This window comes from Pteropus vampyrus, unplaced genomic scaffold (assembly GCF_000151845.1).
Source record: "Pteropus vampyrus isolate Shadow unplaced genomic scaffold, Pvam_2.0 Scaffold436, whole genome shotgun sequence".
NCBI classification, from domain to species: Eukaryota; Metazoa; Chordata; class Mammalia; order Chiroptera; family Pteropodidae; genus Pteropus; species Pteropus vampyrus.
This window is the reverse complement of record NW_011889217.1, coordinates 1,704,422-1,724,913: the sequence shown is the minus strand read 5'-3', so window position 1 is coordinate 1,724,913 and position 20,492 is coordinate 1,704,422. Positions and strand designations below refer to the sequence as shown.

At 34.6% G+C, this 20,492-nt stretch overlaps 1 protein-coding gene across 1 annotated transcript in view; it reads right to left on the bottom strand.

Moving 5' to 3' along the window:
* The window catches only part of UNC13B (unc-13 homolog B), a 139,620-nt gene extending 119,139 nt beyond the window's left edge, over window positions 1–20,481 (bottom strand). Inside the window, exons 1-5 of the mRNA XM_023524062.1 lie at window positions 20,381–20,481; window positions 17,801–17,918; window positions 16,512–16,635; window positions 10,059–10,132; window positions 1,577–1,634 (exon numbers count right to left, since the gene is read on the bottom strand). Coding sequence (XP_023379830.1) covers window positions 1,577–1,634; window positions 10,059–10,132; window positions 16,512–16,635; window positions 17,801–17,918; window positions 20,381–20,385 — 379 coding nt within the window. The 5' untranslated portion in view covers window positions 20,386–20,481. The remainder of the gene's footprint in view (window positions 1–1,576; window positions 1,635–10,058; window positions 10,133–16,511; window positions 16,636–17,800; window positions 17,919–20,380) is intronic.
* Window positions 20,482–20,492: the final 11 nt, after the last annotated feature.

Sequence of the window (20,492 nt, the reverse complement as noted above, 5' to 3'; positions counted from 1 at the left end):
GCTATTTAATCACTTCAAATGCACTTCATCAAACGGGCCCAGGAAGAAATGGGAAGTGAAGTCTTCAATCATTCCATTTCACTTCTCATTAGCAAGAATGGAAAAGGTTTAAAAGATTAAAAAAGATGAAAATTAGCTCATTATAATGAATTTTAGAGATGACCTATAGACTTTTAAATCACAACCAGCTCTTCAATTCAGATTCTTCTGATCGCCTATAAACTTAAATGTTTGATAAATTCTAGGTCTTAAATGGCAAAAAAAAAAGTAATAAATGATATGAAAAATAGCAGGTTTTCTTTAAATAAAGAAAAAAATGTTGACTTCTGTCATTGGTCTTACTTTTATCAGGAAAGCAGCTTGTAGAATAGAAGGCAACCAACGGATTTACAAACCACAAATAGAGGTTTCGATTCTCTCAAACAATATGATGGAAGTAGTATAACAGTGGTTCAAGAAAGATATAGGCTATTGAATCAGGTTGTCTCTGAATATTTACTTCACCCTTTACAACCTAAATGATTTGTGGCAAATTCCTCAATCTCTGTATGTCTTAGTTTCCTCATCTGAAAAATGGAGACAAGAGTAAAATCTATGTCTTAGGGTTGTTGTGAAGTACACGTTAGCTCTTTGAGCAGCATCTGGCATACTTTAAGACTTCAAAATATGTTAGCTACTACGGTTCTTAGAACTAGTATTACTACAATGATTACTACCATCATTACTACCACTTTCAACCTGCGGTTGATAAGAGTTTGACATTTGATACAGAAAAACGACAGTAAACAAAAGCAGCACAAAACACACACAAAGACACACACACGTGCGCGTTGAAAAAGTGAGAGAATAGACTCCAAGTCAGTCCTTTAGTGTATCTTCAAGCTATTTTGAGAGAAACTGAGGAAAAGTTATTATATACTAATAATGCATAGCTCGTTTCAAGAAGAAATCTGTGTAGTCTGAATAAATTAATCTAGAAAAAAATGGCAAGTTCTCTCAGTCCATCATTTGTCAAACTTTATAGAGGCTGACTATATTATGTTATCAGGTATGAAGCCAGACGCTAGGAATACAAAATGGAAGAATATCTATGACTTTAAAAAATGTGTTCTTGTCAAAGAAATATATATATACCAATTACAATATAGATCAGTTATACAATGGATATATGCCCATTGTACTAAAGAAGCAGAGGAGAGACAACTCAACTAGACTTGGGGGAAGGAAAAAACAGCAGGAAGATTTCCCAGAGGTGATGACATTTAAACTGAGCCTTAAAGAATAATAACAGGTAAATGGAGAGAGTGAGTAAAATCATTCCTTCAGGGATGAAAGCTGGCAAGTGGAGAAAAAAGATGAGCACCACTGCCCTGCCCACAGCCACAGAAAACCAAAAGATCTCTTCCTAAAGCTAATGGGCAGAGAGCCATTGGAGGTATAGGCCTAAGTAGGTGTGCTTCTGGAATATCTTCTGTTAACACACACCAACACCTTCCCCAATGCCAAGTGAGCCACTTTTGGAGAACTCACAGAAAGCTGTGATTAAGAAAGATTCAGAGACAAGTTTCTCACTTACAACACTGGGCGGCAGCAGTGGGCAATGACTTCTTCAGGCTTTCTTCTTGAATAGGATACTGGAAGCAGAAAGGAAGAAAAACACACATAATTAAGAAACCCAAGTAAAAGGAGGGAAAAATAATCGCAGCTACCTGTAAAAAGGTTTAGCATTTGACTGGAGTCAAAATTTTTACTGAACAGAAACAAATGATTCTGCCACGGATTTCCTTGTGTGATCCTGACATACATGCCAGACTATCAGATACAGCACTCAAATGCGATAAACTAAAGTTGGATAGCAGAGAGGCTGTCCTGACCAACAGCACCTGGGCACCCTTCCAGCTCTGCCAGGCAGCTGTAGAATGCTTAGCCTTAGATATCTTAGAGAAGCTTTAGAAAACTCAATCCTCTAAGTTTTCCTGTAGATTTCTCCATTTGGGTAATGGGACAGAAAACCTGAGACTGGGTTTTCTTATCTTTAAAATAAAAGTAAGTGCTTCTTCTCTCACAAGATCACATGGAAAGTCAGTGAAATTATTTAAGCATATAATGCAACATCTGGTATCTACTAGAGTGTCCTTTCCACTTACACTGTAGCCTCCCCAACCCAACCTACCACCATCACCACCAAAAAACAAATACAGAGTACCGAAGCCATTAAAAAAATGTTCTATAAAAAAAAAAAAGCTGAATTAAGCTCAAGTCTTGAGGTTGTGCAGAATTTAGCAAGGCAAAACAGAAAAAGGCATAAACAAATTAATGCAGGTACAAAGAGTCTTAAAAACAGAGGTTTGGTTCGGAGACCATTGGAGGATTAGAAAAATATAATTTGGTCCATCAACTTGCAAATATGAGATCTGGGGTTTTAGTCCTGACTCTGTCACTTATTAATAAGCTATGAGATCCTGGGCAAGAAAGAGCTTCTCTAACACTGCCAACAAGTGAGGCATTTATTCAATAGATATTTCTTGATTACCTATTATGTTCAAGGCCTTGATTTAGGAACTGAGGGAACAGAGTTTGTAAATCACGGTAACGAGTTTGGATTTTATTTCTAGTGTACTGAGAAGCCACTTACAATTTTAAATATGAGAGATATATGACTTGATTATACTTTAAAAATCACTCTGTATGCTGCATAAGATGAACTGTTGGCAACAAGAGAGGAAATAGACTATTACAAATATACAGGCAAAATCTGATGGCTTATATAGTAGTGTTGGTGGTGAAGGGCATTTAAAAGTGATTAGATCCAAAATATAAAACACTTTTTGTAAATAAATATACTTTTATATGTAAAGTATTTTATAAACAATAAACTATGATACAAATATCTGCTATTACTACCTCCATTAGGGAAGGATAAGAAGTCAACCACGATTATATAAAATGAGAGAGTATTAGTAAAACTACCAATCATAAAAATATTCAAAATTTCTTGAAGGTTAAGTGACCCACTCCAAACTAACAAAGGGGCTTAGTTATAAATAATAACCATTATAAATAATAATTGTTTTTGTAGTGAGGACACAGGCATAACAGTAAGGAAATCATAAAACTTTAAGTATTAAACTAGAATTCAGACATAAGCGATGAGAGTAAATATTCTAAGACATATTTAATGAATCTCTTCAAGGCCCAAAGCAGGAAGTTGAAGAACAACTAGAACCTAATCAATAACATTAAAAGAGCTAAGAAAAAATCTATAATACCTAAGTAAAAAAAAAAAAAAAGAAAAAATAGTACAAAAAATGAAAATTACAGGCCAATCTCATTTATAAATATAAATGCAAAAATCCTAAATAGATTACCAAATCAAATTCATATTCTCCATCATAAATGTTATATTTATATGTGAAAATATATTGTATGTGTGCATATATATGCTGAACATATAACCAGGTGGTCTATAAATGAAAGAATAGTTCAACATTTGAAAATCTATTCATGTAATTCATCACAATAAGCAGATTACGGGAGAAAAGCTATGTGATCTAATAGATGCAGAAAAGGCCTTGAATAAATCCCTTACTTTTTCATGACAAAAATTTCTGAAAAGCAGAAAGGGTAATCTGATAAAGGCTATCTATTAAAATCTACAGTAAACATTATACTTTACGACTCATGAAGCATTCCCCTTATACCCAGGGAAAAAAACAAGGCTCCCACTTTCGCTCCAACTATTAAAAATTACACTGGGTATTTTACACAATGAATTTTTTTTTAAATAAATGGTCATCAAAACCAAGGAGGGTCTGAGAAAATATCACAGCCAAGAGGAGCCTAAGAAGGAGACAAGACAACTAGATGTAACACAATGTCCTGGATGAGATCCCAGAACTGAAAAAAAGTATGAGGTAAAAACTAAAGAAATTTGGCAAGGGGCAGGGGCGGGGGGCGGGGAAGGAAGACTATGGATTTTGAGTGGGGAGTTAGTTAATAATGTAATAAAATATAATAAAAATAAGTAAAATTATTAACTTTTAGTTAATAATATACCAATACTAGTTCACTAATTGTAGCAACTGTACTACACTGATGTAAGATGTTAATAAGAGAAACTATGTGGAGGCCGTAGGGAAGTGATACGGAAACTCTGCTATCTGCTCAGTATTTCTATAAACCAACAACTGCTCTAAAAATAAAGTCTATTAATAATAAATATACATGAAATACACTTAAAAATGAAACATCAGGATTGGAAAGAGATAGAAACTTATTCAAAAATGCAAAAACTAAAAAACCCAAGGGAATCTCTAAACTAGTGGAATAAAAGTTGCTGAATAAGATGAATGCTAAAAAAAAAAAATGAGCAGCAAGTATAATAGCAATGGCCTATTAGAAAACGTAATTTTTAAATATACCATTCACAATGACTAGGAATAAATCTAACAAAAGCAGTGTAAACCTGCATGGAGAAAATAGGTTTTCTCCCACTGCATTTCTCACCTTCTAACACTTAACCATATTTATTACATTTCCTGCTCATTGTCTTTCTCCTATGTGATCCATGAGAACAAGGATCTTTGTTTTAACTTCTGACATATGCCAAGCACCTACAACATGCCTGGTAAATAGTAATCCATAAGTTATTTGGTAAATAAATGACTGAATGTCACCAATAAACAAAAAATGAAAATTAAAATAATGCTCTAAACTCATTAGATGAGTAAAATCTGGTAATATTGAGTTTTATTAAGGATATAGAGAAGAAGAAAAATGGGGATGTAAATTGGTACGATTATTTTAGAGAGCAATTTAGCACTATCTAGTAAGGTTGAACAGAGCATATCACACAACCAAGCAATTCTACTTCCACATATATATCCAGGGAGTCTCTCATACATAAGCATAGAGAAACAAGCTCAGGGATGTTCACTGGAACATGCACTTGTAATAAAAACCTAATTGTCCATGGGCAGGAAAAGCAATAAATGGTGGTACATTCCAAATCTATAAAGTAGTAGATCTCCAAGCCAGTCTTAACTCGGTGCTTCTGGACCTAAAAGGATGTTATGTAAGGGAACCATTACATACTGTAGAATATAAAGATAATACTCTACATTGTATTTTTAAAATTATTTTGCTGCAAGTTTGACCAAATCTTACTGAAACCTGAAAGTAAGTATATAGGTTTTAATTTACTATTTCTTCTATTTTTACATCTGCTTAAAATTTTTTCATGTTCCTAAAACCATTAGAAGAAAGCTGGTGGAATCACTTTATAAGAGATGAAATAGGCTGACACTAGTTGAAGCCACTGTTGAAATGTAACATCACTAAAAGTGAGATCAGACACTATCTGCCTACCAAAAAGAAAAAACTTCAATCTAAATCTCAATTTAATCTTCCAACTACTAGATATAATTTTCACTTTAAAAGAAGTAAAAGGTAAATGAAACCTTGGAGATATATAATCAGCCAAATACAGAATGTGCAGAGTTCTACACAACAAATGAGGGAAAGGGAAACAACTATAGAAAATGATTTAAAAGACATGACCAAAAATGTACAACTTTTTTAGATCTTGAATTGAACGAACCGACTGTGGGGAAAAAAAAAAAAAACATCTTTGAGACAATAAAGGACATTTGAACTCAGACTAGGTATTAGATAATATTAAGGAATTATTTTTAGAACAGAATAAAGAGCCCAGAAATAAATCCATATCTATAGCTCATTTAATATATGACAAAGGAGGCAAGAATATACAATGGGGTAAAGACAGTCTCTTCAATAAATGGTGTTGGGAAAATTGGACAGATACATGCAAAAAAATGAAATTAGACCACCTTCTTATACCGTATACAATATACTCAAAATGGATTAAAGACTTAAATGTAAGACCTAAAACCACAAAACTTCTAGAAGAAAACACAGGCAATAATCTCTGTGACCGTGCTACCAGTAATTTCTTTTCAGATATATCTCCTCAGGCAAGGGAAACAAAAGAAAAAATAAATGAATGGGACTACATCAAACTAAAATGTTTCTGCACAGTAAAGGAAACCATTAACAAAACAAAAAGATGTCCTACTCAATAAGAGAAGATATTCACTTATGACACAACTGATAGTGGTTAATATTCAAAATATATAAAGAACTCATACGATTCAATAATAAACAAACAAACAAACAAACAAAAAACAATTCAAAAATGAGCAGAAGGCCTGAATAGATATTTCTCCAAAAAGGAAATACAGATGGTCAATAAACATATGAAAAGGTGCTCAAGGTTACTAATCATCAGAGAAATGCGAATTAAAACCACAATGAGATATCACCTCACACCAGTCAGAATGGCTATCATCAATAAATCAAAGAACAACAAGTGTTGGCAAGGAGGTAGATAAAAGGGAACCCTCATATACTGTTGGTGGTATTGTGAATTGGTATAGCCATTATATAAAACAGTCTGGAGGTTCCTCAAAAAATTAAAAATGAATATACCTTTTGATCTAGCAATTGCATTTCTGGGTATTTATCCAAAGAAAACCAAAACTATAATTCATAAAGATCTATGCATCCCTATGTCCATGGCAACACTATTTACAACAGCCAAGATATGGAAGCAACCTAAATGCCCATCAAGAGACGTTTAGATAAAGAAGTTATGGTTCATATATACAATAGAAGATTACTCAGCCATAAAAAAATGAAAACCTACCATTTGCAACAATATGAATGAAACTAGAGATTATGCTGAGCGAAATAAGTCAAAAATAAATACCATATAATCTCACTTACATGCGGAATCTAAGGAACGAAAAGAACAAACTAATCGAAAACAGACTCACAAATATAGAAGACAACCTGGCGATGGCCAGAGGAGAAGGAGACTGGGGAGCTGGGAGAAAGGGGTGACAGGTTAAAGAAGTACAAATTAGTAGCTGATAGTTGGTCATGGGGATGGGAGCACAGCATAGGGAATGCAGTTAGCAGCAATGTAATGGCTAGGTGTAGAGCCAGAGGAGAGAAAAGGTAATCAGGGGGATCATTTCATAAACTATATAAATGTCTAACCAATGTACTATATACTTAAAACTAATGAAATAAAAAATTTTTTAAAAAGAAATTATTGTTAAATTTGATGTTAATGGCAACTTTTTTTAAAGGCATTATCTGTTAAAGATGTATACTGATGTATTTATGAGTGAGACAAGATGATGTCTGGGATTGGTTTTAAAATATTCCAGCAAAAAAAGAGGAAAGATTTTTGCACGATCAAAAATTTCAACAATAAAGTTTTTAAACAAAGGGGCAATCACAGTGAGATACCACTTCACACCTAATGGGATGGCTATAATCAAAAATACAGATAACAAGTGTTGGCAAGGATGTGGAGAAACTGGAACCCTTATACACTGCTAATGGGAATATAAAATGGTATAACCATTTTGGAAAACAGTCTAGCAGTTTCTAAAACAATTAAACATGTTACCATCTCATCCAGCAATTGATTCCCAGGTATATATATGCCCAAGAGAATAGAAAACATATGTCCAAACAAAAACTTGTACATGAATGCTCATAGCACCATTATCCATAAGAGCCAAAAAGTGGAAACAACCAAATTATCCATCAACTGATGAATGGATAAAATGTAGTACAACCATCAATGGAATATTATTTGACAATAAAAAAGAATGGAGTACTGATTTATTCTGCAACATACCAGAAACTTTGAAAATATTAGACTAAGTAAAAGAAGCCAGTCAAAAAGAACCACATATTGTATAATTCCATTTATATGAAAGATCCAGAATAAGCAAATGTACAGAGACAGAAAGTAGACTGGTGGTTCCCTAGGACTGAGGAAGATGAAGGAATGGAATGTAAATAGCTAAGGGCACGGGGTTTTTTACGGGGCAAAATTAATTGTGATGGATGCAGAACTCTGTAAACACACTAAAAGCCACTAAATTGTACACTTTAAATGTACATGTGAAATGTAAAATATTTAAACTATATTTCAATAAAGCTGTTTAAAAAAACAACAACAGGGCAATGTAGGAAGGAAAGTAAACTTAGTGAGCTCCATATCCTAGAATAGGAGCAGAAAGCAAAAATCTCATAGAGAGTTGAGAACCACAGACCAAAAATCAACATTTTTAGAACTTGTAAAATTCTGCAATATTTGTATGTTATGTTTATTTTTTATTGTTTTAATCCCTTCATTTGATTTTGTATAGTGACACAGCAAAGTACAGCAAGTTTCTTTACTAGGAAAACAAAGAAGATGAGAGTTTAAAGGCTGTATGCTACTCCACAGCCAGGCTTTGGGAAAACAAAACCACAAAGTGTAAAATGAATGCAAGGATAGAGTGGATTTTGGCCATTTATCAAGGGGAAAAGAAAGATTGGAGCGTTCAACAAGGAAAAGTTGGGGTGCTAGCTCTGGCATGAGAAGAGTTACGCAGCTTAATAATAGAAAGCCTACTAAAAATTTTGGTGAAGTTAGAGAAAATCCTGAAATAAGTAGTTTGCTCTTGTCTCAAATTCCATTTCTTCGTCTTTGGTTTAACTCATTGTGTCCCTCAAAAAGATATGTTGAAGTCCTAATTCCTAGTATCTGTGAATGTAATCTCTCTGCAGATGGAATCAAATTAATCCAATGGAAAAACAAAAAATAAAAAATAAAATAAAAAATAATTTAAAAAAAACAAAACAAACAAATTAATCCAATGTCTGCTGTCCTTACAAGATGAATGGAAATTTGGACACAGACATAGAAAGAGGGGGTAACATATTGTGATGACAGAGAGACATACATAGGGAGGCATGTAATAATGGAAGCAGAGACTGAAATGATGTGCCTACAAGCCAAGGAACAGCAAGGACTGGTGGGACCCATCGGAAGGTAGAAGAGAGGCATGGGGTAGGGTAGTTCCTTCCTCAGAGCCTCCGGAAGGAAGTGACCAGGCTGACTGACCTTGATTTCAAAATTCTAGCCTCCAGATCTGTGACAGAATAAATTTCAGTTACTGTGAGCTGTCCAGTTTATAGTACTTTGTTATGGCAGTCCTAGGAAACTAATAGCACTCATCAGATCACCGCATTTGGTCATTAATTGCCAAATCCAACAGCTCCATTTCACTGTTCATCTTCTTTGTTCTTGGTAACATTTAACACTATCAAGAATTTCTGCCTTAAAACTTTCTTTCCTTGTTCCATAAAGTTTTTCTGGTTCTCTTTCTTTCACGCAGGTCTTTCTCAGTCTCTCTTGTTTCTCAAGATTCTATCTTTGATGTTTCCCAAGGTTTTTATCCTTGTTTTTCTTTAATACTCTTTCTACATACTCAATCTGAGTGAGCTCGTCTAATCCTATGACTTCAATTGCTACCATTATGTTGATGAATCCAAACTCTACATCTATAGTTCCCCACCCCATCCAACCTTGAGCTTCAGATTCTCTCATGAAGTTGCTTACCAGACATTTCTACTAAAATATCTCCCGGCACTTCGAATTCTACCTTATAATCAGACCAGTTTGCTAATAGTCCACCATGTCCAAAAGTAAAATAACTTATCTTTTCCTTCCACCAATATTAAAAACATTCCCCATTCTCGATGGCCCAGATTGAGTTGTGTTCTCTTCTATGCACCAGATCCATCTCTAGAGATAAGTTAAGACCAAGCAATGCAATAGTCTAAACATCCCTAAAAAGATCAGACAAATAGGGATCTATATCCAAAAATCTGGAATGAGCAGAAGAAATGCCTTCTGTTCATCTGTGTAACAAGAACAGTTTCCCTAGTATAAGCTCCTTCCCCAATGGTCTAGAGCCAGGCTAATGCCAATTCAGCCATTTCTGGAGAGCAATGAGAAGAACAGGAAAAGTAGAAGAAAAATCTTTCTAATGAAATGTTAGGCAATCTTCCAGCTGCCTTTCGCACAGTTTACTTTCTTTCATTCTTCAACATGCTCATGGGTCCCTCCGTTGACATACTATTAATAGATTTTCTCCATCTCTCTATATTGCAAATAAGGCAGTTCATACCTCATTGTCAGCTCCCAAGGCATTGATTTGCTCCAATTTGTAGGTCCAATATCTGGCTTCCTCCTCTGGGATATCTACCATGAAAAAGAAGGAAGCACATTACCTGGTTAATAATTTAATCATGGGTCAATAATTCTTTATTCAGTCACAATGATAAAAGTTAGAAGAATGGTAATAACGGACTAATTTTACTGGTAGTTCTGTTCTTGCTATGAACATTTATTTGAATCTTCACAAAAAAAAACAAAATAACGTACTACTATTCCCACTAGATCAGAAGACTTAATACTGTTAAGATGTCAATACTACCCAAAATGATCTACAGATTCAATGCAATCACTATCAAAATCCCAGTGATTTTTTTTTTTTTTTTTTTTTTTGCAGAAATAGAAACCCTATCCTAAAATTCATATGGGATCTCAAAGGACTCGAAATATCCAAAACAATCTTGAAAAAGAAGAACAAAGCTGGAGGACTCATTTTCCTAATCTCAAAACTTACTATAAAGCTACAGTAAACAAAACAGTGTGGTAGTGATATAATAGACATATAGATGAACAGAACAGAATAGAATAGAATAGAATAGAATAGAATAGAATAGAACAGAACAGAATGAGAAAATATTTGCAAATCATATATCTGATAAGAGATTAATACCCAGAATATACAGAACTTCTAAAAGTCAACAACAACAAAACAAAAATCCAATTCAGAAATGAACAAAGGATGTGACAGACATTTCTCCAAGAAATGTATATCCAAGAATTTGTATATCTCAGAAGATATACAAATGGTCAATAAGCACATGAAAAGATGTTCACCATCACTGATCATTACAAAAAAAACAATCAAAATTACAATGAGATACACTTCACACCCATTAGGATGGCTACTATCAAAAAAAAACAAAAACAAAAAAAACAGAAAATAACAAGTGTTGGCAAGGATGTGGAGAAACTAGAACCCCTACACACTGTTGATAGGAGTATAAAATAGTACAGACACTATGAAAAATAGTATGGAGATTCTTCAAAAAATTAAAAATAGAATTACCATATGGTCCAGCAATTCCACTTCTGGGTATACACCCAAAAGAACTGAAAGCAGAATCTCAATGAGATATTTGCACATCCATGTTCATAGCAGCATTATTCACAATAGCTAAAATATGGAAGGAACCCAAGTGTCCATCAATGAATTAATGAATAAGCAAAATGTACTATATACATACAATGGAACATTATTCAGCCTTTAAAAGGAAGGAAATTCTGACACATGCTATGACATAGATGAACCTTGAGGACATTATGGTAAGTAAAATTAGTCTGTTACAAAGAGACAAATACTGTGATTCCACTTATATGAACTACTTAGTCAAAATCATAGAGACAGAAAGTGGAATGGTGGTTTCCAGGGACTGAGAAGAGAGCTAAATGGGAGTTATTGTGTAATGGGTATAGAGTTTCAGTTTTACAAGATGAAAAAAGCTATGGATGTGAATGGTGGTGATGGTGGCACATTAGGAATGTATACTGAACTATACTCTTAAAAATGGTTAGTGGTCAATTCTATTATGTGTATTTTACCAAATTTTTAAATAAAGATAAAGAAAAAAATAATAATGATATGTCCTCATTTCTATATATTTAAGATTACTATAACTTCCAAAAAAAACCTCATCTTTTAAAAACAGCAAATATATCCATATACGCAGCACGAAAGAGAAACAATGAGGCAATATATGGATCAGAGAGATCAACTTTGGAGACATTTAAAGAGATATGGATCAGATAGATCAACTTTGGAGACATTTAAACAAATACACCTTCTACTACATCACATGAAGAATTCAAATACGGCCCTTTCTCCTTTGTCTTCCCTGTCCAAACCTTGACCTCTTTCCCCTCAAATCGCTCTTCAGCAATTGGTGGCAGTATTTCAAAGTCTTATAATAAAATCTCAGTTAATCTACTACCTAATTTGTATAGCACTTCCTCATTCATAAAATAGTGTACCTTGCACTTGTTAAAAAGAAGAGGGGAGGAAGAAGAGCTGCAGGTCTGTATGTCTGATGTAGAATGACTCACCAATATACTCTGTTAAGTGGAGAACAGCAAGGGGCAATGAATGTGTTAGAATATGCTAGAATCTGCTACCATTTGTGTTTTTAAAAGAGGTTAAATCTATATATGCTTATATGTTCAAAGCCTGACTCTGGAAAGATACATAAGAAGTGTTAATCATAGTAGCTTATGGAAGAAAACTCCTTTGTAAGGGAGGCTTGATTTTCACTGGATAACTTTTTAAACCACTGTGCATATATTATTACCTCACCTCTCAAAATAGTTTTAAGAAGAAAAAATATAGAGCTACAAGGATGTTTACTGTAGTGCTATTTATGATAGTACAAGCTTTGAATAATCAAAATACTCAACAAGAAGAGTAGTTAAATGCATTATAGTTTAAATTAAAAGCCCAGACTCTGGAGCCAAATCACCTAAATTTATATCCTGGCTTTACCATTTACTAGCTATGTGATCTTGAGCAAAAGACTTAAATACTCTGTGCTTCAGTTTCCTCACCTCTAAAATGGAAATAACAGTTCAATATCAAAGGGCTGAAATGAGGATTAAATGAGATAACATATGCAAATGTTTAGTAATATACCCACTGGCACACAGTAATTGATCAACAAATGGCATTTTTATTATTGTGCATTCATACAATAAAATAAAACACTGAAAATATTATAGGGAAATAACATTAACTTTATATAACATTTATAACTACGTAGTTAGTGAATAAAACATGTTAAAATGTAATACGTAGTTAGTGAATAAAAGTTTAAAATGTAATAAAATAACCATTTTATAAGATGGTTATTTTATAAAATAAAATGCCATTTTATAAGAAAAACTGTGTAAGTGCATAAAAACATAGCAACATGTAAAAAAAATCTCCAGTTGGTGAAATTTTAAGAAACTTTTGTCATTTTTGCATAACTATATTTTCTGAACTTTCAACATAATTACAAATTACTATTTTTTATATATTTTTTATATTTTTGCTATATAAAGGAAAAGAACATTTACAGGTTTCTGAATTATTCAAGAGAAAATTCCTTTGCCAAAATAGCATGCTATAAGCTAAAATTCATATTTTAAAAGGACACTAAGTTTTTTAAAACCACATCTCAAATGTGGTTATAATAGAGGCAAAAGCTTAGCACACTCACATTAAGTAGCGTCAAAGACAGATTTTACTTATCCAGATTTTATCCTAACATTTATTCAAAAGGCCATTTATTAGGCACCTATTATGTTCCAAACAATCACAAGAGATATTAAAATAAACTACACAAGTGCCTTCATGAAACTCAAAGCCTAGACAAAAATGTATACTGCTATCTATGAAAATATAAGTAATGCAGTGTTGAGAGGAATATTTGTTTAAAATTTACTAAGGAATGGACTGACAGACTTCTAGCATAACTGTGTGAGAAGCTCCACAGATCTATTCCCTAAAAAAACAGCACACATAAAAAAATAAAAAAATCATTTAAAGTCTCTGGATACAGTCCTAAGGGCATACAGCAAATGAAAAAACATTTATTCGATATAAGACCTGAAACAATAAAATGCATAGAAGAAAATATAGAAACTAAACTCAAGGACCTTGGACTTAAAGAGGATTTTATGAATTTGACCTCAAAGGCAAGGGAAGTAAAAGCAAAAATAAATGAATGGGACTACATCAAACTAAAAAGCTTCTGCTCAGCAAAAGAAACCATCAACAAGGTAAAGAGACAATCATCCAAATGGGAAAATATATTTGCAAGCAATGCCTCCGATAAGGGCCTAATATCCAAAATATACAAAGAACTCATATGACTCAACAACAACAAAAAACATACGATCCAATCAAAACCGGGCAGAGGACCTGAACAGACACTACTCCCTAGAGGACATATAAACGGCCACAAATACATGAAAAGATGCTCAACATCACTAGCTATTAGGAAAATGCAAATCAAAACCACAATGAGATACCATCTCACACCTGTTAGAATAGCAATAATCAACAGGACAAGTAATAACAAATGCTGTAAAGGATGCGGAGAAAAAGGAACCCTTATATGCTGCTGGTGGGACTGCAAATTGGTACAGCCACTATGGAAAACAGTACGGAGGGTCCTTAAAAAAACTAAGAATTGATCTACCATATGATCCAGCAATCCCTCTACTGGGTATTTACCCCAAAGACTTGAAAACCCACATCCGAAAAGATATTTGCACACCGATGTTCACAGCAGCATTATTCACAGTATCCAGGACATGGAAGCAACCGAAGTGTCCTACAATAGATGATTAGCTAAAGAAGCTGTGGTACATATATACAATGTACTATTACTCAGCCATAAGAAGAGATGAAATACTGCCATTTGTGACAACATGGATGGACCTAGAGATAATCATGCTAAGTGAAATAAGCCAGACAGAAAAAGTAGAAAATCATATGATATCACTTATATGTGGGATATAAACCTAAAAGCAACAAATGAACAAGACAAACAGAGATTCATGGACATGGACAATGGACTAGTGATTACCAGAGGGTAGGGGGTAGGGGAGGAGGGGGGAGGTAGATGGGGTAAAGGGGGTCAAATATATGGTAGCTGAAGGAAACTGGACTTTGGGTGGTAAACACACAATAGAATATAGATGTCAAATTATAATGTACACCCGAAAATTATATAATTGTATTAACCAATGTTACTCCATCAAACTTAATTAAAAAAAAAACAACATTTATTTGAGAAAATCTACTGAAACTTTAAACAGCCAATTTCTGTGGTATTTAATCCAAGACCCATTACCACCCCTGCCCCTCCCACCTCAGCAAAACAAACTCCATTCCAGACTAGTACAGTCAAGACCACAGCACTAAAAATACAAGCAGCTAAGCCCTAAGTAAGAACTCCAGTTTATCCTCTTCACCTGTAATTCAGCCTACAGACACACTAGAAAGTCTTCTTTTCTTCTTTTCTGAAGTAATAATTGTTCTATTTAGTTATTCCTGAGCTTACTGGAAAATCACACCATTTTTGCTTAACACGTCATAAGGTATAAGATCTAAGTAGACTGAAATCATAAAATAATAGCAACAACAATAGTATATGTGAATATCAATAATGTGAACAGTCAAAATTAAAATTAAACTACATTAAAACAAGATATTTAAAACAATTAGGTTAAAATTGCAAAATACAAAATGTTGACAAAGATGTTCAGAAAAGGGACACCTCAGACATAGTTGGTAAGAATATACAATGGTACAATCGTCCTAACAAATAACTTTGTAGTACTGTGAAAAGTAATGATGCACATATTGTTTGACCTATTCGTTAAATTATACTTCAAGGACTTTATTCTAGACTCATAAATGGCACAGCTATACAAAGCTGTTCGTTACAGCAGTATGTAATATCAAAAATACCAGGATCAACCTACATGTCAATTAATAAAGGATTGCTTAGATAATTTATTATAGGCAGCTGTCCAGATCAGCAAGATATGCCTTAAAGATAACACAGAACAATGTCCAAGATAATATGCTTTTGTGGTTTATACAACACTGTATATAGTCATGCACTGCTTAACAATAGGGTACTTTCTGAGATATACATCATTAGGCTATTTTGTCATTGTGAGAACAGCAGAGTTTACTTATACAAATCTAGGTGGTATAGCCTACTACACACCTAGGCTACATGGTATACCACCACTGTATATGAGGTCTGTCATTGACTGAAATGTCATTATTCGGTGCACAATTGTTTCACCATATGTAGTATATAGAGTATGATCCAAATTCAAGATAAATTGCTACAAAAGAAATTTCTTATGTCTAAACCAAGGCACAAGAAAGTTAATAGCTGTTTACCACTTTACTGCAAAGGGAATGCAAAGGAGGTTAAAGAAAGTGGGAAGAGAAATGACTTTTATTTATATACATTTCCATACCATTTGAATTTTTACCAGGAGCCTATACTTTTTGTGATTTTTAAAAAATTACCTTTTAAATTACTATTCTAATTATTAGTGCTACTTCTATGTTCAAATTGACAGATAAGGTATATATTCACTTCAAGACAATGTTAAAATATCAAAAGAATTATTGATATTCTGTAATAAGCGAATATTTCATAAATTATAATAAATAGTCATAGAAAACTAAATGATTTGAAGAGAATGGTTTTAGTGTAGATTCTTTAATGAACACCATTTTAGAGTCCACTTTGCACTATCTCTGGGCTAGGCATTATAGGCGACAAAGTGAAAGAAGACAGAATGCCCTCAAAAGAGATGGCTGACAAAAGACAGTAATGAAACAACTTCAAACAATATGGCAAAAGTATTATATGGTTTTAAAAATCTAATCAAATAGACTCACCAAAAGGCAACTCAAATCTTGTATCAAGCAAAATTTTATGAGGAGTTGGATTTTTAGTTCCACATATCTCATCATCTTTCATTAATGTCTCTGCCTCCAATGTAGACCACTCTCCAGGCCCTTCCTAGAAAACAGAGATCTAAAGTTAAAGTTTTCTATGACTCCCCTCTTGGTTTAAGAGCCAGGTGTTTTCTTTAAATTTCCTTGTTCAAGAGCTTCTAAGGGCCACCTGCATCCTGATGAGGCAAACATAACACTGTCACCTCCTGCCTCTCCTGCATGTGGCTTCTGTTACTCCTCTTTGATGGGAGAGCAGCTTTCACTTTGCTCAGCTCTCTGCAAGCTCACTGAGGAGAGAACTTATGGAGCACCAAAGTGAAAAACCAAGCATCTCCATAGATCAATATTTAATCTGCACAACTCTTAATGACTGTGTCACTTCACGTGTCATTATTTCTAGTCAGTACAGAGCTACCCACATTACTAGTTAAGTAGATCCTAATTGGGGCCACAGTGAATATGAACTGCCCATTTGCCTGGGGTGGTAGAGACTTAGCCAGGACTAAAAGAAATTTAGAAAGGAGAGGCACACCCTCACCAACCCCACTCCTAGAGAAAACTCATAGTCCATGCAAAAGCCAAATAGGAATACACTAGATTCCATCCAGGTTCAAAGTGAGTGTCTATAGGGAAGTTATGCTGAGTTACATTCTAATCTGTGAAAGTGGAATGGGAGTTGTCTTGAAACTAATGTACAGTGACAATGTGAATACCAACTGCCAAACCTGGTAGTTCCTTAAACTCTGTTAGGGTTACATGTAGAAGAAGGAAGACTGAAACCAGTTCCCTGGGGATTCGTGACCCAAAGGAAAACAAGCAGAGAATATGACAATGAGCAGAGACCAGGACACAGCTAGGTGGCTGAGGAAATTTAATGGGACTCCTCCCAGGAAAGTGTTAGGAGGAAAGGTAGAAACCACAGGTACCCTATATCAATCTCTCACACACACGCATACAAACACACAGTACTAAAAAGGGGCTGTCTACCTGATAAGTCTAAAGAGGTGCTCTAGCACCTGAATTCAGTCACAGGGCAGAGGGAAGATGAGACCTAAATAAAATCCCTTGAACCTCTGGGTGAGGTTAGGAATAGGCTAGTTGCATGTCCTCTAACTAGAAAGGGGGCAGAACAATCTGAAATACCTGGATGAATATTAGTCGAATGGGGATAGAATGCAGAGAAGCAAGGGCAAGAACCATACCTCCAAGTGGGCAATGAAATAACTGACCTCATCTGACTGTCGAATAGTCTTCAGTGCAATCCACACGGTCCCCACCATGGTGTCCCAGATCAGTCCTTTGTTCCATACCTCCACGCTTAGACCCAGATCCAGGCGACTAATCTCACTAAAGGAAAGAAAAAAGAGCCCTTTAAAGAAAGCCAGGTAATATGAAGGAAACAGCTACCTCTCCTGTTTTGCTAAAATTTGAATTTTCTCACCAGCATCCTGCCGTCAGGGAAAATTAAAATGCCCCAGATTACTGCAACCACTGTTTAGGTTCCCAGAAACCTGTGTAGGGTATCCATAGAAAAATGTCTTTGTCAATCTGCCCCGTTTCCTTTGGAGCTATGATCATGATTAGATAATGCAGTTTCACAGAGGTCTGGGGAAGTTTCTTCTACTAACTCAAACAACAGTATACATACATATGTATATACAAAATTCCAGGCTAGGCAAATTCACAGTAATAGGTAAAGATGCCTTCCTTGCCCTTAAGAAATGAACAATTTAATCCTGGAAATAAGATACAAAAATATTAAAGATAAATAATTAGAAATACCCAATTAAATATTAGATACTGCCACTAAAGGGAGACAAGAGACCAGTAATGGAGTTGTCAGTGACAAAAGGACAGAGTAGGAGGATAATGAACAGGGGTAGAACGGCAGATAAGGTAGCTAATAAAACCCATGTGTAAAAGGGAAGAGGGCAAAATTCACACGAGGTGGGAGACAGGAAAGAAAATCCACACACATCACAGCAGGGTTGGAAGGGGAAGTGCTATGGGAAATTGGAAAATAAACACACACAAGAATAAAGGTAGCTATGCTGATGAGAGGCTGCAGAAGATCACTGTTTCACATGCTGGGAACAGTTATAACTGTAAGTGATTATTACAGCCAACTAGAAGTTGGAAGAAAGGATTGCTAGGTTTATATACCATAGCCAGACCTGTGGTATGGGAAGAGACTTAAATAAACTGTTTATAGGTGACATTGCGTACTAACTATGTAAAGAAAAGAACAAGTGGTCACATTTTCACATCACTAATAATTGAGAGAGGGAATCTGGAGGGAGAAGCAACAACAGTGAGAAACGTGACACCACTGGCCTCTTTCTTCTTGAAGCCCCAGTTCGCAGCCATCGGCTTCTAAGACATTACTATCTTGTGCCTCTCTTGACTCTTTCTATCTCTCTGTTCGCTCCTTCTTAGTTCTCTTTGTCCCCTCTTTAAATGTTGGTGCTCGCCAGGCTTTACACCAGGCGCTATTCTCACCCTACATAATCTTTTCCCTAAGCTTTCTTATCTATGCCTATCTTATGGTTTCAACTAACCAAAATATTTCTCCAACCCAGACTTCTTCCCTGAGTGCCAAGTTTTCTGGTTTCTAATTATCTTCCATACCTCAACTCCTACCTTTGAGGTCTTGTAAGAACCTCAAATGTAAGTTTTGCATCTTAAGCTTTGCAACTGATCTTATATCATCTCCTATCCTAATGAGAGGCGACTCACCCAATCATCCAAGATAATCTCAGTTCTACCTGCTTAACATCTTCTATCATCTTTTTCTCTCTATTCCTTCTCCTATTGTCTTAGCTCAAGCCCTCACAATCTTATCTTTTAACTATAAAAAGTTTCCCAAATAGTACTATAGTATATTAAAAGCCTGGAGGAATGGAACGTTTCCACATAAAAATAATAATCATCCCTATGTCTCTCTGAGCAATTTCACTTGAAAAGCAATTTCACTTCAATTTCAAATTTCTCAGCAATTTTAATACATTTTCTTGTTTGATCCCCTCATGCCCACCTTCCCCAAAACAAGCATAAGCTTATAAGAAAGGTAGAACTTTACAGATATGAAAACTGGCACTTAAAGAAGCTAAGTGATTTACTCAGTCCTTCAAAATGCTATTCTACAATTTTCTCTACTTTTCTAGAGCAGGGGGAAAGATTCCTGAAACTTAAGTGGGGGAAAAAAGTCTTTAAAAGCCAGCACTTACAATCATAATATACTAAACTTTGTGTCATATGTAAGAAATTCTACTGATGTTTACTCATTTTATTAACCAGATGAATGTAAGGCAATTCACCCCATAAAGCAAAAGGAATATAAGCAGATGACTTGGGTACACATACACTCTTACATGCATAACTACATTTCTTTAAGAAGCCTTCTGAGTATCAAAGAAAGATTAAGTATGTTTAATATCATGTTAAGTATGTTGTATTGTATCCTAATTCTGACCGATGTGAAAAACCAACTAGGTAGTATTTTCATATACATAAATTAACTGGGAGTTTACTCACATTCATAATTCATCTCTAAGAATAGAGTAGGAATCCACGAGAAAACAAAACTGCAGATATACTTCACCTACCACACCTCACTTGTTCCTGTAACTCTGAAGTTTTCAAAAAGAATATTTAACATATGTTAACAGATTAAAATGTTTTAAAATATTTAACATTTTATAAATCTTGGAAACACGCAAAATCTTCAGCCTCTAATTGTTTAATCCAACATGATTACCTTGGAAAGATTATCAAATATTGTAGACAAGTTGCTGCTGCAAAGTACTTACAACATAAAATCTTGTTCCCAAGAAGGTTGATCACCACGAACTGCTACAGTTGTGCTCTTCACATTCTGTACTTTCAGGGTCACATATGTGTTAAATTTATCTTTGAAAAAAA